At 40.0% G+C, this 18,622-nt stretch overlaps 1 protein-coding gene across 1 annotated transcript in view; it reads left to right on the forward strand.

Annotated features, from left to right (window-relative positions):
* Positions 1–18,622, forward strand: part of LOC125484228 (complement component C8 alpha chain-like) — a 46,455-nt gene that overhangs the window by 6,078 nt on the left and 21,755 nt on the right. Inside the window, exons 3-5 of the mRNA XM_048602084.1 lie at positions 14,639–14,780; positions 15,605–15,758; positions 18,229–18,415. Of these exons, the coding sequence (XP_048458041.1) occupies positions 14,639–14,780; positions 15,605–15,758; positions 18,229–18,415 (483 nt within the window). The remainder of the gene's footprint in view (positions 1–14,638; positions 14,781–15,604; positions 15,759–18,228; positions 18,416–18,622) is intronic.

Consider the following 18,622-nt stretch of genomic DNA (forward strand, 5'->3'; position numbering starts at 1 on the left):
AGCATCATAGGAGCAGAGAGGCCTCTCTGCTCCTATGATGCTGCTTGGCCTGCTGTGTTCATCCAGCCCTGCACCTTGTTGTCTCGGATTCTCCAGCATCTGCAGTTCCTACTATCCCATATTATTATACCTTCACTTTGAAAAGCCTGGAACTCCCTCCCTTACATGGGCTGGAGCGGCTCAACAAAGCAGCTCCTTCTCAAGGGCAATTAGGGATGGCCAATAAGTGCAGGCTCCATTGGTGATGCTTATATCCCTAAAGTGAGTAAAAGATAAACCACTTGTTTCAGCAGATACAACCCTTCATTCCTGTGCTTTGATGCTGAGTCCAAACAATGTGTTCAAAATAATTCCAATGGATGTTATCATGATGTATATTGAAATGCTTTAGTTGATTATGAAAATAAGTTCTTAGTTATTTTGGAATGTTATTGTGTAATGTTTATAAACATTAAGAATGGAAAGCAAATTAAAATTGCATCCAGGCATGACCAGAATGGCTTCACTTCTGGTCCATTGTTAACAATTCTTTTCATCTTGGATTGTGTTGTCTTATCTCTTTTCCAAACTAACAGGAAAGGTAAACACAGCAATAAAATATCGTGTTTATAAATATCATCAGATTCCTACAATCATAGTTCATATCATGAATGGTTACTATCCATGGCTGTAGCTATAGCAATACTGAAATGTTTTACATTACAAAATGTAGAGGGAAGGGCAAACCCCATAGTGCAGGATAGAACCAATGTTGCAAAGAATAGGAGAGAAAACAAATTAAATAAATTGTAGCAGTTAACTGAAACTAAATAGGTTGTACATGTTTTAGATTGTAAGAAAAGATGAAGTTGAAGGAGGTACAACTTCCAGTTTTGGCTCACCTGCGAAAGAATAAGTTAAAGTGAGATCAATGCATTGCCTATAATAGAGGGCTTAGGAATTTCCTGGTCAATTTCTGGACTGGGTTCATAAACTCAGTTAACTTTCAGCAAATATGATTTCAAAATAGTGCTCAAACACAAGTTTATTCAGTTAATCTATTACAAATGTTATTTTTTGCAAGGAAAATATTTAAATGAATGTTTTTACTTAGATAAAACAAACATTTAGAGATAGCCCTTATTTACTTCTGCTACCTGGTGATTTGCCGAAAATGGGTCTGTCATATTTTTGCAGGAAGAGTGGCTTAAGTATGTATAATTGAAATTGTTGCCTGTCTCATACAACAGTACCCTGTTCCCATACTAACTGATATATTTACAAAAGAAGCCAGTCAGAATTTTGAAAAATAGCAACAAAACAATTTCTGCATGATGTATGCACACGATGTGTGGAATCTTATTGGTCCTTGATGGCGGAAGAGAGAATGAATTTGCCAGAGGCAAGTCACCGATGGCAGTGACCTATGTGCCATGTAGCAGCACTTCATCAGTAATTCTCAATTAAAGCACTATTGAGGGTGACAGGGAAATCTCTGTCAGAATTTCCTATGTCAAAGTGGAGTACTGAGTGCTGAGCCCAGCAGGTTGTGGAAGAGGCATTCTGGTAGCAGATGAGTGCATCATTAAAGCTGTAGAATTTCCAAACCCCAGTAACAGTGCCACGGGCTAACAGGTCTTACCCACATTTTCTCCAGAGAGCTATTCCCTCTGCTCTGGGGGTTTTTAGCTTCAGCCATCAGCAGGTTTATATTTTAAGTATATGTCTGAGTCTCCCCGTGTTTATTGGAACTCCTGCAGTCTTCTTGCTGCCTGAGCAGTGCCCCCCTCTCCCACTCTGCTGTTTACATTCCAAACTGCAAGTCTTTCGATCGAGTCTGCAGCCTCAGGAACCCACCAACTATCTATAATTGAACAGGGATCCTGAAGTAGTCTCTTAGTTGTCTGTATCTAAGAAGATCTTGCAGGCCACCAGTACTCACCAACTAGGAAGTCAGAACTGTTTTTGTTCCTGATGGAAGAATATTTTGAAAGGTTGTACTACTTCACACAATAGCTACATATACCTGTCAGATGTTTGGACTGGGATTTTCCATTTGTGAAGTATTGGAGAGAACGTCTTTAAGAGTGAAACATACTCCACCTCCACCAGTGAGAAAGTCAACCATATTGGCATCATTTCAAGTGCCAAGCAGGCACTTAGGTCGTGATCCAAAGGACTTCTCAGCAAATCCGCTTCCAGGACTGAAATATGCTGCTTGGCTTGACGCTACTGTCCAATCAAAGACAACAGCCCACTGTGAGCAGCAGTAATGTGTCAAAGGCCTAGCCTGTTGCTGGCTGCATACTAGCACCAGCAAAAAGGGAAGGTGTGTGTGTGTGTGTGTGTGTGTGTGTGTGTGTGTGTGTGTGTGTGTGTGTGTGTGTGGAGGGGGTGTAGGTGGAGACAGATTGTGGGGTGAGTTGTGGGTCACATGTCAGAGGCAAGGGCAGTATTGGCTTTAAGTGGCCAAGCATTGACCCCCTGCACATCTGTGCCCGATTCCTCCAGACTGGGCTAAATTGAAACAACCCACCCAACCCAACGGGTATGCCACAGTAATTTACCAATTGGGAAGTTGGCCAGTTTTCTTGCCTTCCAGGAACAATGTTAATCAGACTAGTGGCAGGTCAGAGCTTTTAAGTGCTCATTAATTCACCGCTTAAGGGATTCAACTGGTAGCAGAGTGAAACATAATTGCTGAGGTGGCAGGAAGGGTGTGAATATCCACCTTTTGCCATATTACTCAAATATTTTCCCTCATATCCCTTTCCCTACTATCTCTAAGAATGGCAAAGTCCACCCTTGAACTTAAGGACTATCAATAGAAATCTTCCAATTACTGATTGACATTCTGATAAGGGAACAAGATTCATGAGAGATATGGTCAATGCTATCCAGGAGCTGTAAATGAAACAGATGCAAATATATTTAATCAGAGATTAATTATAAGAAAACTCAGCTATCTGGAGGGTTTCCTCAACATGAACAGACAGAGGGAAATGCCCTTGATTGGTTAAAAAGAATCATTCACATTTGAATTAGATTACCCATTTCTTAAATAAAATTGAAGATAAATTGTTGCAGTAAGTGCAATATACCATAAATAAAACAGAACTATCAATTTAGCTGTCAGAAAGAAATGGATATGGAATGTTATTTACCTTTGCAGTTGTGGAGGAAATAGTATTATGTAAAATACAGTTGGGATGCAATTACATTCCAGCTGCCTGTTTGTTGTGCTTACCATTCCAAAATGGTACCTGTGGTGTATGTGGACCACCCTGATGCAAAATGTCCTAATTCTATCTTGGTAAAGGAGTTGGAACCCACCCACTTGACATCTACAAAAGTTTTGCAGAGTAGGCAAATCAGGAAATGCACAGTGATTGATACTAGCACTGACTCTGGAGTTCCATCTTCTATACAACTCCTACTCTTAATCTACAGCTAAATATATGTTAAACAGCATAAATGCATCCTCAAATATATAAAGGGATTATCAGCTACTTATAGCTCAGTTGCCAGTTTATTCTGATCATTTTTGGTGCGTGTTTCCATAGTTTAAATTTGTTGAAGAGTACAGGGAGTGATGTGGCAGGGGCTGATGTCTTTTTTTTAAATGTGATTTCAATGCTTCCACACTATTCAGTTACTCCCAGACATGAGCAAGTATTTCTTTCGGAATCCAACAACTGGGAGAATAAGCAGGGACTACACAAAGCAGGTCAAGCTGCTTGAAGAGAGAGGAGGATAGAGGGGAGAAGAGGTTTCAGCAGGAGAGAATATCCATGCAGAATATTCAGAGATCAATTCTCCTACTTGAACCTTAGCAATGATCAATGAGATACCTGATTTTCGCGAAAGGTATGCTGCTACAATGTCAACCTCAGAACAGGTTCAATTTCTATACCAGCTGAGGACACTCTGGAGGTCCCACTTCACCTTTCACTTGAGGTGTGGTAACCCTCAGGTTAAACTCACCACCAGTCATCGCTGTCTAATGAGAAAGCAGCCCTATGATCTTCTATGACTACAGTGATTTTACTTTACTTACCTAGTATGCATACATTGAGAACCATGCTACCACAAGAAATGTGGTAGGGTAGACCATTAACATGTAGAAATAGTGATTATGCTACCTGGACTGTTCTGGAGGAGCACACTACAGTGCTCAGCTGAGTGGTTGATATTACTTTTAATTGTATGCGGCAGGCTGCAGAACCTAGAGTCCTTGGTGCCACATCCATTCAGAAGCTGAGGAGTAGGAGCATGAGGAGGTAAAGAAAATGAGACTGCAAGCTAGACCGTCCTTATATGCCCTTTTGAGCAGTGGTATCCATAGCCATGTGTTTGTAGGTGTTTATCAAACATTGCATAACGGTTGGGTACAATATTCTGTTAGATTGACTATGAAACCTGGATGATTCCAAGCTCCCTGCAAAGTCCTGTGCTATATTGCTGCTGGTCTTCTTACATACTTCTAAATGTTGAATGCAGATTCTCTGGCAGTTTCTCCACCAAGTATTTTATTAGAAATTATAGAACCCCTACAATTTGGAAACAGGCCATTCAGCTCACTGAGTCCACACTGATCTTCTGAAGAGCATCCTACCAGACTCACCTGCCTACCTTATCGCTGTAAACCCACATTTCCCATGGCTAACCCACCTAGCCTGTACTTGCCAGTACACTATGGACAATTTTGCATGGCCAGTCCATCAAATCTGCACATCATTGGATTATTGGGGGATCCGGAGCACCCAGAGGAAACCCACACAGGCACAGGGAGAATGTACAAATTCCACACAGACAGTCACCTGAGAGTGGAATTGAACCTGGATTCCTGGTGCTGCGAGGCAGCAGTGCTAACCACTGAGCCACCATGCCGCCAACATACCAGCCTTCTTTGTAACACATAGAAGTCTTCATTTGTGTTCTCTGTATGTATCTGTGTTATCCTTATCCCTTGCCCTGAACCATAGGTCCCTTGTGTCTATGTCTCATCATGTGCAATGGATCCTGCTTTTATGCTCTCCTTTAAGGCACCTTTTCTCTTTTTGATATGCAATGATTTAAAGTTTACCTTTAAAATGACAGTGATTAAACTTAAATTTAGAACAAGCAATATTTGGTACATCATCTGAGCAGTAGTTTGCATGGTATAATTGTGAGTTATATTACCTTGTTATGCCTTGGGCAGATGTCGCTGTTCCAAAAGGTAGATATGCTGGCCCAAACCTTTGGTTTCTTCTGTGAGTGCCTCCTGATGTCTTAGACAAATACTATCTGTTTGGACTGCCATCTTTTATCTCTCTCTATCATTCAAAATAATTAAACTTTTCTAGCCCTATTCTCTGTCTGGTGAGAGAGCAGCTCTATGGCCTGGTGAGACTATGGGGATTTTCATGCTAGAACTATTGGAGGCTTTGAGAAACACCCAATTGAGAAAATACCACTACTTCCACAACAATCAGAGATTATCCAATTAAAGGGTTGGCATATACACAAGGTCCCTGTTTGCTCAGGCTGTGTCACTACCACTTGTACCCTCTTCCAGTACTTCTTTTGAGTGTTGGAGATGTTATCAGTTGCAGGTGTGATTATACAAAGGAAATACTCATATACTGATAAAATGAGGGAAGGTATCTTTGACTGTTACTGATCCCAATGAGAGAAACTGAGAGCAAAACATCAATTCTTTCCGATTAGGTCAGGCAGCATCAGAGGAGCAGGAAAGTTGACGTTTTGGTTCGGGACCCTTCTTCAAATTTTCTAAAGAAGGGTCCTGGCCCGAAACATCAACTTTCCTGCTCCTCTGAGCTTTCCTGCTCCTCTGGCCTGCTGTATTCCTCCAGCTCCACACTGTGTTATCTCTGACTCCAGCATCTGCAGTTCTTACTATCTCTGAATTCTTTCCCATTGGTCCTCATCAGATTCTATGTAATGTAAGCAGTCAGTTAACCTTGATTCTTGTAACCAACTTCTAAGTTTAGTCTGACGGTTGGTACTTCTGTTTAAAATATCTCGCTTCTCTATTTACTATTCCCCCAAATGTCACCTGCTCCTGCAAGACCTAACTCTCTTAGGTTATACAAAGATAAAATGAAACTTTAATATGGATAATCTTAGGTTACAGGGCAGCAAAGTTCTGACAGACACATATTCTAATCTCATAAGTAATATATGAATATGCTAAAGGACTCTCATAGTCCACAGGAGGAGAGGTAGGATTTTGCTTTGAAGCCCTCCATTCAATCTTAGTCATTTTGCTTCTCTAGAAAGCCACTGATTCCAAGTTCTATGCATGTTGATGAAGGAGATTTCAAACACCTGATCATACCTAGCCTTAAAATATTCCTTAATTTTCTGTTTATCTACATGATACCATCATTATGGATGGTGTTTACGGTACTCTTCAGTGTTAATCCTACCAGACCCTTTGAGATTTTATACACAGTTCTCATCAACCAAGAAGCTGAAGGGGCAGCTGATATTCTTCCAGTTTCCCCCAGAACCCTGTGGTACAATTGATGGGTATATCGCCATCAGTGGTAGAGCTGCAACAAGCAATTAAGCAAATGAAAGAAATGACAAAACCAACAACCCAGCTGGTATTTCAGCCGAGGATTTAAATGCTGGTTTGATTTTGTTCACATCGATAATCTATACACTCAGCATTTGGATTTGGAAGGAAAAACAACATCCTCTCATCAACCATCCAATTCAAGAATGTGACAACTGTAACTATCTCAAAAAATTACCCAGGTATTTCCTTTTAAGTAAGTCCTGAAAAGCATGTTCCTGAATTGTTTACAACATGTGACTGAGGAAATCCTGCCAGAGACATAGCACAGTTTTAAAATTTCCGAAGGAACCTCTGACATGGTCTTCATCGCTATACAAATACAAGAAAATGTTGACAGCAACACCTGAAATTCTTTATTGTATTCATTGACCTGACCAAAGAATTTAACTCCGTAAATTGTGAGACTCTGTGGATTGTATTTCAGAGTACAAGATAATGAGAAACTTCATTACTATTCTCAAACTGCTTGTTGATGATATGAGTACGACAATCTTGAGTGAGAGATCGGAGACAGTGCACTTCAAAATCTGGGCCAGAGTTAATCAAGGTAGTGTGATGCTCTCTGATGTGAATATTAAATTTGTAAGCCACTCTTGATCTCTTCAATTGTGCATGCAGGAGACTCAACCTGTTACCGAATATTGTCAAAACCAAAGTCACATTCAGATGTAGACCTGGTCAGCAAAATATTCCAATTGCCACTTGCGTCAAAGGTGAAAATTGGGAAAATGTTGAGCAATTTCTCTACCTTGGCAGTCACATCTCCCAAAAAGCAACAATTGACAAGGAGCTCCATTAGCTGTGCTAGCTCAACTTTCTACAAAATACAGCAGTCAGCTGACCTCTGCAAGTCAGCACAAGTGCTGACAGCTTAACAATCATGTAGATAAAACTGTGGAAACTCAACAGCAATAGACCAGACACTGCATCCAGATCAGTGAAAAGTATCTCCCTCACCAGGTCCAGGTTTCAAAACATTAAACTAGCCGATGTTCCAGGAAATGAAAATGCTTCAAAACTTTCTAAAGTTTTCTTTGAAATGCAGCAGCATTGATAAAAATGACAGGGAAGAGCTTGGTGTCACTCATTCAAAATAACAACAATTTATTCATCAAGCACATCGTGCCTTTATTTCAAAAGCCTTAATGATAAAGCAGGGCTGAAGCAGAGAAAGAAAGAAAGGAAGCAAATCTTGCTTTCTGGATTCCACTATCTCATGGAATGTCCTACCTCGTGTACCCAAAGATGTGAGGGTGCCTGTTCATTAACAGAAAGATCTGTGCCAGACCTCACAACACTGAGCAAAGGTCTTCACCAAATTGCGTATGACCTGGCAATAACTCCTATCTATAAGTCAACATCTCCAAATTTCATGAGTCAAATCAGTGATTGACCTGCTTCATGTTGCCCGATTGTAGGGATTACAAGCCCGCAATGTCTCTTTTGATAAGGGTTTGTACTTGTGACTCCCTAAACATCACTTATTTTGACTGTTAGGATATTGCCAGATCCAGCTGTGACCTCATAAAGAAATGTATCTGCATTAAAGAGGTAAAGCATCCTTAATGGTTATTGATCCCAGTGCAAAGAACATCTTATCCTACTTTGGGGAAAACTTCAATCTGTCCTATTGTTATTTTTTAATCACATTCAAGTCAGTGTGACCAGGTCCTTCTTGTTTTTCACTTTCCTTTGTATGGCCAACTTCTAAGTTTAGCTGGCACTGTTCAATACTTCTGTGTTAAATGACTCACTTCTCTATCTATCCCTTTCCTAATGACATCTGCACCTGCAAGGCATAACTGTCTCTTACATTTTACAAAGCTAGTTGAGACCACAACCAGGTCAGCCATGATTTTATTGAAGTATGTGAAATCAGATGACAATGTGTTTTTACAGGAACATAGGAATATAATATTTAGGAGCAAGAGTAGGCCATTCTGCCCTTCAACTGTGCTGTGTCATTCACTAAAATCACAGCTAATCTGATTGTGAACTCAACTGCATTTTCCTGTATGCTCCCAAAATCTTTGGCTCCTATGTCTAATAAAATTCTAAATAATTCAGCCTAGAATAGGTTCAATAATCCAGCATCCACTGTGTTTTGGGAGAGAGAAACAAAACCACCTCATCTTTATCTAAATTGGAAGGCCTCTTATTCTTAACATATGTTTTCTAATCCTAGTCCCTCTTACAAGAGGAAATATCCTCCTATTAATTTTTATTGCAACTACTACTTTTACTGTACCTCCATTGCCTTCTTAGGTTGAACTTCTTGGATTTCTTGAAGGAAATAAAATTGTGAGAGGTTATTGAGGGTGGTGGAAGGAGGGTGGATCGGAATTAAGTTATAAATCAAAGGAAATGAGTGAATTAGGGACAAGTGGGATGTTAAATTGAAGATTAGTTTGAGTCAGTGTTGTCATCAGTGGTTCAGCCCTCTAAATCATTGTAGCCTCAGCAATGGCACTCCTGAAAATGGGCAACACCTTCTCCCCAGTGGAGATTAGAGCATACAGCTACTCCTCCCTTCTTCTGGTTAGTTCCTGTTGTCTCAGTTTGAGTGTCATCTACTCCTGCAAGAGAGATGCAAGAGTGTCCATGAATATAGTGCAGCATGCATGGATAATTTTTTCATGACTGGAAAGTATGTGCTGGATTTGGGTTTAAGCTTGCAACCGTGCTAGGTGTGTAATTATGAATCATATGAAATTTCAAGTGGGAGCCCTGATTTACATTAGAACCAACCAATGGGAGCAGGAGACCAATGAAATGAGCTGTTGCAGTCACAATGACCGTGAAATAAGGGAATTTACACTTAATCTACTTTTAATAGTACCATGGGGTCTTTTATGTCTACTTTAGCAGACATTCATACTGATAATTTTGTGGTTCTTTCAAAGTTGCAATGCGTCAGTGATGCACTGAAGTGTCAAATCAGGTTCCATGTTTAAGTCTATCATGGAGATTGAAAACATTGACTCACAAACAAGACTCCTGCCATCTAGATAGTATTATTTAAATAGAGGCCCAGAGACAGTGTGTAATAGCTAAATTTCCTGATGCCACCAAGGTAATTAGGAAAGTAAGTTGCAAGAGGACATCTATATACTGTAAAAGGACACAGCTTGCATTAAATATATGGGTAAGAAAATGGCAGATGGAGCATGATGTGGATTTAGACAAGCTTTTGCATAGTAAAAACAGAAAAACAGTATTGTAGAGAGAGATTGCATGACTCAGTGGAAGTCTGCGAATGGGGGGTCCTGGTATATAAATTTTAGAGAATTAGTATTTAGGTACAGTGAATGATTAGGAAGGCAATGGAATGTGATTATTTATTGCGAAAAGAATGGAACATAAGGGAAGGGAAGTTTACTGCAGCCATACAAGGTGAGATGACATATGGAATACCGTGTATAGTTTTAACCTCCTTATTTGCAATAATATCATTGATATAGGAGCAGTTCAGAGAAGGTTCACTTGACTCATTCCTAGCATGAAGAGCTTATCTTATGACGAAAGGTTGAACAAGTTAAGCCTGTATGAATTGGAGTTTAGAGGAACAAGAAATAATCGTATTGAAGGATAAAATCTGAGCGGTCTGCTGTTTCCTCTTGTAGGGGAGTATAAAACGAGGGAACGTAGCCATGGTTTAAAAAGAAAAGGTCTCCCTTTCAAAACAAATGCGAAGAACATATTTTCTGTCAAAAGGTCATCGAAGTGTGAAATTATTGTTCCAGAGGGGAGTAGAGGCAATGTTTTTAAATGTATTGAAAGCTGATTTATGGGGATTTTTGGCAGATAAGGGAGTTAAGGTTTGCGGGGTGCAGACAGGAATGTGGAGCTGAGACGACAACCATATCAGCCTTGGCCTTATGGAATGGTCCAAAGGGATGTATGGCCTATTCCTACTGCTATGGTTTTATTTATTCCTATGACTCCTGAAAATGTAGTTATCAGATCAAGAATTTTGACGTCCAGGGGTTCCAGTTTCAAAGCCAATATTGATCAGTGTTATGTATTTTTGTATTGTCTATAAAGAGCTAGGAATTAATCAGCCAGGAATCAATTATATACCTAAATGTTCCAGTGGATCACATTTCATTAATTTATTGGAGCATCAGGCTTTTGTACAACATGACAACGACCTAAGTAGTCGCCAAGCCAATGGCAAGGCAAGTTAGATTTTAAACAAAGAGGTCTGAGCCTCCAAGCCTAAAGTGTGATTATTTCAAATATCTGGGAACAAAAAGCCAACCAGAATGTACCAATATGCCTCCTGACTTACTCTAACCATGTAAGTGCCTTAATGAGGCCCTGACCAAGGCTGCAAACTTGTGCCCATTTCAGGTCAAAATAAAAGTTAGACTGTTGTCTGAATAGTTCGAAGCATTAGGCTTAATTTTACCAGAAATTGTCTAAATATCAATTTTGGTGAGTATTACAGAGGGCTTTTCTCTATGACCACTAGTGAGAGTTCTCAGGCTACTCTCTCAGACTCGCCTTATCGCCACACATCAAGTTTCTATGGTGCCCTGTTTGTCCTATCTTTCCTCTCACCAGAGGCAGAAGTACTCACCACTGCTGAAACCTCCCAGGATTACTAACATCATCTCCATTTGTGAAGCCAAGCTGTGCACCAGGTCAAGCGTAGTCAGTCAGAAGCTGCCCTCCATTATGACGACGGTGGGAGGAGAACCAAAAAGATATGCTTCTCAGAGCACATAGGTGGCATGACTGACACTTCATTGCAAATACAAGTGCACGGTTGTAAACATATGGCTATTTAAAAACCAAGCTGCTTTGATTACCAGTCCTTTTTGTCATCCTATCCTGGAACCCTACCTAACAACACTCCCTGGCCTGTTGAGGTATGAACATGGAGTCTATCTACTCCAAGCAGCTATTGGATAGGCAGACTGAGAGAAGGTAATGCCTTTGACTTACTGTGCCAGGACCCCCTGACTGAAGACTATCTTCCCTGGACTGACTGAGGGCTACTTTTTGTAAAGTTTGAGACATAGCTACATGGAGCAGATGCTGCTGGCACATGCTACACGTCTGAGATTGACATAGAATTGTGCCATACAGCAACTCGTCCACTCCCTAAACTGATCACTGCTAACAACCATGACAAGCTACCTGGCTTTGTGTCTGTGCTGAACAGCAAAGCAAGACAGAAGTACTATGGTCCTTCAAGCTCTGGCTGAGGCAGCAAAGTGCAAAAAGGCAAGGAGAGTAATAAGAGAGCGTGAAGAACCCTAAGATGTGTAGGTACCTGTTCCTGCTGGCAGCAGTATTATAATGAAAGGTACCAGTCTACCAAAGTGCAGCATCGAACTACAGAACCATATTATGAGTGTACCGGGGATGTGCCATGAAGTTGTAGTGAGGCTCTATGTGTCTGATGCCAATATCCATGGACAGGGGTTCTGCTGATCACTGCCCATGGAGTGGGCCTTGAGATGCTGTCCAAGGTGGAGGCCAAGAGAAGTGATTGGAGGCCTGAAATCGCTGGTACCAGCTCTGACTCTCATGTTGAATTGTTGCCATTTAGTTTCTTTGTGACAGGTAGGAGTATAGGAAACTTCAGAAAAATGAGGTGAGATTAGGTAATAAATGACATGCTATTAATGCAAATAAATTCAAATTGGCATCTCTCCACTCAATAGAGATTCCCATCTTGCCATTCACAACACAGCAGCATATTCTTGGCCAAACTGACTGTCTGGCATTATGCTGATAGATAATCCAGACCTATCAGGCAGAACAATTACAGATAAAGGGCAGAATGCAAATACTATGGAGGACATCATAAAACAAAGAAGAGGAAAGCAGTTTTCTCATTGCAAGAAGACAAGTTTTCACTCAAGTGTGTGGCCAGTAATAAGTACAATTCAAACAAACTGCACAATGTGATGCAACTTTTTAAGTGTTGCAAGAAATAGCGATGAAAGAATGACTTGAATTGACTAACGACTATTGAGAGATTATCACATGTTTGAAAGCACACTTCAGCCTTTGCAGGATTCCTGACATTGTGATAAGCAACAGGGACCCTCAATTCATAAGTGAAGAATTCCACTTCTTCTTTAAGGATTGTGAAATTCAATACCATCTCCGAACTATCCCTACTCAAATGGAAAAGCTGAGTGAAAATCCAGCACACACAAAGCAATTCTCCAGTGGAGAAACACACCTGCTGAAGGCAATGAAAGTGCTCTAATGCAAAGACTGATCTCATATCGCACTCAAATTACTTCTCCAAGCGCAAAGATTTAGTAAAGCCAAAAGTAGTAACAGGTGTGAGTGATAAAAATCAATATGAAAGAAACCAACTATTGTTTTGACAAAATTGCCAAATCATTGCCAAGGGATAATCTTTCGACACTGTCAACAGAGTGAGCCCGAATGGCAGCTTAGGACCCCTGTAAGACAATTGTCACCTCAGTGACTTGCAGTAGAAGAGAACAATGAGGGATACTGTTGTGCCCAGAATCACATATGTGGAACTGGAGAAGCTGTTCCTCAACTCAGGCAGCCACTCAGGAAGAGATGAACATATCATCTGCACGGTCCACAGATTGACCATCAGACCCAGAAGTCTACAGAACCACAACAACTCAAATGGAACAATAACAGGTACAATAGCAACAACACTTGACACGGGAATGACACTCCCAGTGTGCGAACATTGTCAGATGACAGCTACTAACAAAACACACACGCACCGTTGTGAGATGGGCAAGATTTAAACACTATATGGGGAAAGCTTATGTACGGACTGATGAAATTAATAACTTTACTAATACATGGAAGCAGTTATGTGTATATTGGGTAACTTGGATAACTCCAAATATACATGAAAATGCATGATCTTTTTGTATGAACTATTAGGGGGTCACTTGGGTATGACATGAGTTAACTTGTAAATACTCATGAAATTCCTGCTGGGATTAGAATGATGTAGAGAAATTTAGTTAACTTCATAAACAATAACCATATAAATCATTTAAGTTTCATTTTCATTTATTCTTAACCAAGAAAGTGGTCAGCTTAAAAGTTAACTTAGTTAAATTGCATAAACACACTCAGATGCTGACACAGCAGACAGACAGAATTTCTGTGAACATGCAATGTGGCTGAACCAGCATTAACCCTGAGGCCTTATTTGGAAATGGAATGTGAGGATGACCCCGTACCATGCCAAGAAAGACAAAGCATAGAGGGGAATGAAGCATAATATTCAGACAGGAGATAGAATAGCGCTGGAAAGATAGGCAATAGTGAGGTCAGGAGTAACAGGTGTCTTGCTACTTGTTGGAATGTGTGAAAAGCAAGGTGTTTGTCCAAAACAAACCATTTCTCAAGTCAAGAAATGTACGGACTACATGATTTACATTGTATAAATATCCGAGGAATCCTCACTGAGTTACAGTGCTACCTCAGAATCTTTTTTAGGATGGACTCTCCAAAAGTTGGCTCAGTAAACAATTGTTGACCTGTATCTGGAGGCTCCTGAGATTATTTCATAAACTAATCTATCGCAACAGAACATAGAGATATTTGGGATAGGTATGCAATTTTTAGGAATGTGTCTCCTGGTTTGCCGTAGTCATTGTGATCTCTACCACGAGGCTCTCACTGGGGCTGCCATCTGGCAGCCAGTTCCAATAAAGTCACAGTACAGACCAGACTCTTGTCTTGAGAGCTGGAAATACAGAATGCATATCAACCAGTGACTGGATGTTAATGTGCAATTTTTATAAGCTTGGCCCTGTTACTAACAATTGTTCTAAAATATTAATTAGTGAGGTGGACATGAGCTGAGCAGATCCATATGCATGATCATTGATCTAAATAAATTTAGTATAGTTGTATCAATTACTACAATATGATGATCCAACATTTACGTGGAGAATAGAGCATCAGTGTGTTTTGTGACAGACAAAATGATACTCAATTTTAATATTTATTGATGTGATTATATATACTGCATATTATTATTGTTATGCATTCTGTATATAAACAGGAGCAATAATTAACATATTTGGTTTAATTGTAAAGTCCAGATATAGGAATCTGAATCGGCCAGCCATATATGGTGGTAGCCAATGCATTGGATCTCTGTGGGAAGACGCTTCTTGTGAAACATCTGAACAATGCATACCAAAAATTAACTGTGGTGATCAGTTTCAATGCAGTTCAGGCAAGTACCTCTCTGTATATTAATTGAAAATCAAAATTCAATTAGGTTTAGAATTTTACCATGTTTTGTTTGCAGTCAATTGACTAATGATACCCATTCTTAGACAAGAACTCCTGGATATCCCTGTTAAAAAGGATATATGAATGATGGAAGACACACAAAACCATCTTTCTGTGCCCATTTCCTTGATAGTACATTCAGTCTTTTTGTCTGCATTCAGGAGAGAAGTAATTTGAAAAGCTATGCTGTACCTTCTGTCAATGTTTTTGGGCAGAGCATTGGTGCTGTTAATGTGATCATTGTGCACCTGCATCACAGTAGAACTTGAATTTGGGACCAAAAGCGGAACTGTTGTGTTCGTTGATGCTGCCTGCCCTTCATTCCTCTTTATCTGCTATCTTTGTTGCCCTGCTTGTCACCCCATTCTCCACTGTCTTCAATGCCTCACTTTCTGCCCCATTCAGAGCCTGATCACTTTCCATCCCACTTACTCTTCCTTTTATTGCCCCTCTCACTTTAAGCTGGAGATCCCATGAATTTTAGGTGCTGCATCAGTGATGTGACACCTCGTCCCAAAAGATGGAACCAAAACCAGACCACAAAGCATGCTTTTTGTTTCAAATTTATTGCTTTTTAATGTCAGCATTAGCACGTGCTTAGTGAAAAACAGCACACGGCTTTAAAAGTGTAATTGAGAAAATGATGTCACACAGAAGCTCATGATTAGTGATATGAAGCTTAAGTTTTGAAAATATCTTTATAAAATTTATAAAATGATTAATGTGAAGTTCATGTTTAAAATCACTGTTGAATTTTCTTTTTAGGTCGATGTATTAAAAGACATTTACTGTGCAATGGTGAGAAAGACTGTGCAGATGTTACAGATGAAGAAACCTGTGAGTCTGATTATCCAAATGAGAGAAGGACTTTCTGCAGTAACTTGTTTTTAATCCCAGGCATAGAAGCAATTATGACTGGGTAAGACATGTTTTGGTTCCAGCCTGGATTCATTTCGGCTTCCTTCTTTAGTTTTTCATGTTTGTATTCCAGCATAATGGTCAATGCTAGTTCATGTATTGGTCTATAACCCGGATATTGCATCATGCTGTCTGGCTGGTAGATTAATATTCAATCAGTAGCTCACTGCTGAATAAGCATGTAATTAGTTATCACAGAATTATAAATACTATATAATAAAATGGACTGCTGCAGTTTTGGACAATGCATAATCATGAAAGAACATATATACTTTGACATTTTCATTGAGGAAAATCAGTAATGAAGAACCTGAAGATGGTTAGGCTTAGGACATCATCTTTGGTAGTTTGTGCAGTAATATCCTGGGGCTAGGACAATTGCTTCTAATGATCGCAATCATTTTCCTTTGTGCTAAGTATGACTCCAATCAGTGAAGAATTTCCCCCAGAATCTCATTAACTTCACTTTTATTAGTGCTTGTTGATGCTATACTTGGTCAAATGCTGCCTTATTTCTTGATATAACCTGGAATTAATTCAACTGAATGAAGTTTGACATCTGACCCATAGTTATAAGAGTCATAGAGGTCTGCAAAATACAAAAAGGCTTTTCAGGCCATTGAGTCTGTACCAGCCAAAAACAACCATCTAGCTATTCTATACTCATGTTCCAGCATTTGGCTATAGCCATGTATGCCTTGGCATTGTGAGCGCACACCTAAATACTTTCTAAATATTATGAGGGTTTCTGCCTCTATAACCTTTATTGGCAGTGAATTCCAGATTCTACCACCCTCTGGTGAAATGATTTTTGCTCATATCTGCTCTAAACCTCTTGCCCCTACCTTAAATCTCTGCCCTGCCTACCCTATTTATGCCCCTCATAATTTCACACATATCAATGACATACAGCCAGTCTCCACTGCTCCAAGGAAAGCAATCCCAGTCTATCCAATCTCTCTTTAAAACTAAATTCTCCAACCAAGGCAATGTCCTGGCAAATCTCCTCTGCACCCTCCCCAGTGCAAACACATCCCTCCTATGTTGTGGATTCCAGAATTGCACATGTTATGCTAGCTGTGGCCTAACCAATGTTTTATACAGTTCCAGCATCATCTCCCTGCTCTTAGACTCTGTTCCTTGGCTAATAAAGGCAAATATCTCATATACCTTCTGAAACATTTTATCTATCTGTATTGCTACCTTAAGAGAAAAGTGGACAGCACAATAAGGTCCCTCTGATCCTTGGTGCTTCGCATGGTCCTACTGTTCATCATTGTGATGTTGGGAACCGTAGGAAGAAGCTGATCCATTTCCCTTTCCTGTGCCTTAATCCTACATTTTCAATGAAAATTGCCAATTAGCAATATCCAATATTGATCCATCGTTAATAGATATTGTTCCAGTGCTGCTTTTACATTCCAAGTTAAAAACTCTATGTACAGTCTATCTGTATAAAATCATTGAATCCTGACTGTGCGGAATGAGACCATTCAACCGATTAAATCCACACCAAAAGTCTGAAGAGCATCCCACCCAGTCCCAGCCCCCTATCCCATCCCCACAACCCTACATTTACTATGGCTAATCCACCTGGCCTGTACGTCCCTGGACAGTACAAACAATTTTAGCATGGCCAGTCGATCTAACCTGCACATCTTTGGACTGTGGGAGGAAACCGACACAGACATGGGGAGAGCATACAAACTTCACACAGACAGACTATCAAGGCTGGAATTGAGCCTGGGTCCCTGGTGCTGTAAGGCAGCAGTGTTAACCGCTGAGCCTGTTATTGAGCATTCTTTCTCTACATTTTCAGTCAGTGCATTCATTTGGTATATTTGTTTTATTTCAACTGTCTCTAGTGCTGAGCCATACTATTGTTGTATAGGGCTCTTTAGACTGCCTAAAATCTGTAAATGGGCGTCTTACTTAAGCAGTTCTAGCTTGATATTTCACTTTTTTTCCAGAGGTACTGTGAGTAGCATTAAGAGTATTCACGTGGTCTTCTACCTCTACATACTGTTGCCATGATATCTGTTGAGGAACTCCACTACTATTGAAAGGGTGGATCCTCCTCCTGGTCACCCCTGCCCTCTCGATCTCCTTGGTACTTTCAAAAACAAAGAGGCAGCGAGGAGGGTGGGGTTTCACAGACTGAAGTAGGAGCTCCCATCCATTCATTAAAGGCATCTCCTCATTAAAGATCAGGAATCCTCCTAGACTTTCTACCCTCTCTTCACCCGTTGAACAAGCTGGCAATTTAAAATGCAAGTGGTGCTGAAAACTCATCTTCATCTAATAACCTACCTCAAGATGCTGTCTGTTTACTTCACTGGATATTTAATGTTGGTTTTAGATACTACTTCAAAATCATATCCTGTGGTCTCAGGATTGACTTGAGAAGCATGATTTTAGAACATACATGTTTATTTAGAGATTAAAAGCTGAATTAACCTTTCTTTTTTAAGCTATAACATCTTAATAAATGAAGTTGGAAGAACTGTGTTAGACACTGGGTTTGGTGGATATTGTGAATATGTGTATAATGGGGACTGGAGGGAACTGCGATATGACAGTGAGTGTGAACGTCTCTACTATAACGATGATGAGAAATACTTCCGAAAACCATACAATTTACTCACATACCGTTTTGAGGTAAGCATTGAACCATTTTTCAGTTCATATGTTTCATTGGCAGTCAGTTCATTCAGTTTCATTGAATTTGCTTCACAACTTCCCAAGTTGACTGCAATAAATCAAAAACGTTTCAATGTATCTTAGCTCTCATTGCCCAACTGGTCATTTCCAAAGTTGTGACCACATTATGCTGCACTGTTACTGCCGGAAAAGGTTTAATGTATG

Source organism: Rhincodon typus, chromosome 10 (assembly GCF_021869965.1).
Source record: "Rhincodon typus isolate 14 chromosome 10, sRhiTyp1.1, whole genome shotgun sequence".
Classification (NCBI taxonomy): domain Eukaryota; kingdom Metazoa; phylum Chordata; class Chondrichthyes; order Orectolobiformes; family Rhincodontidae; genus Rhincodon; species Rhincodon typus.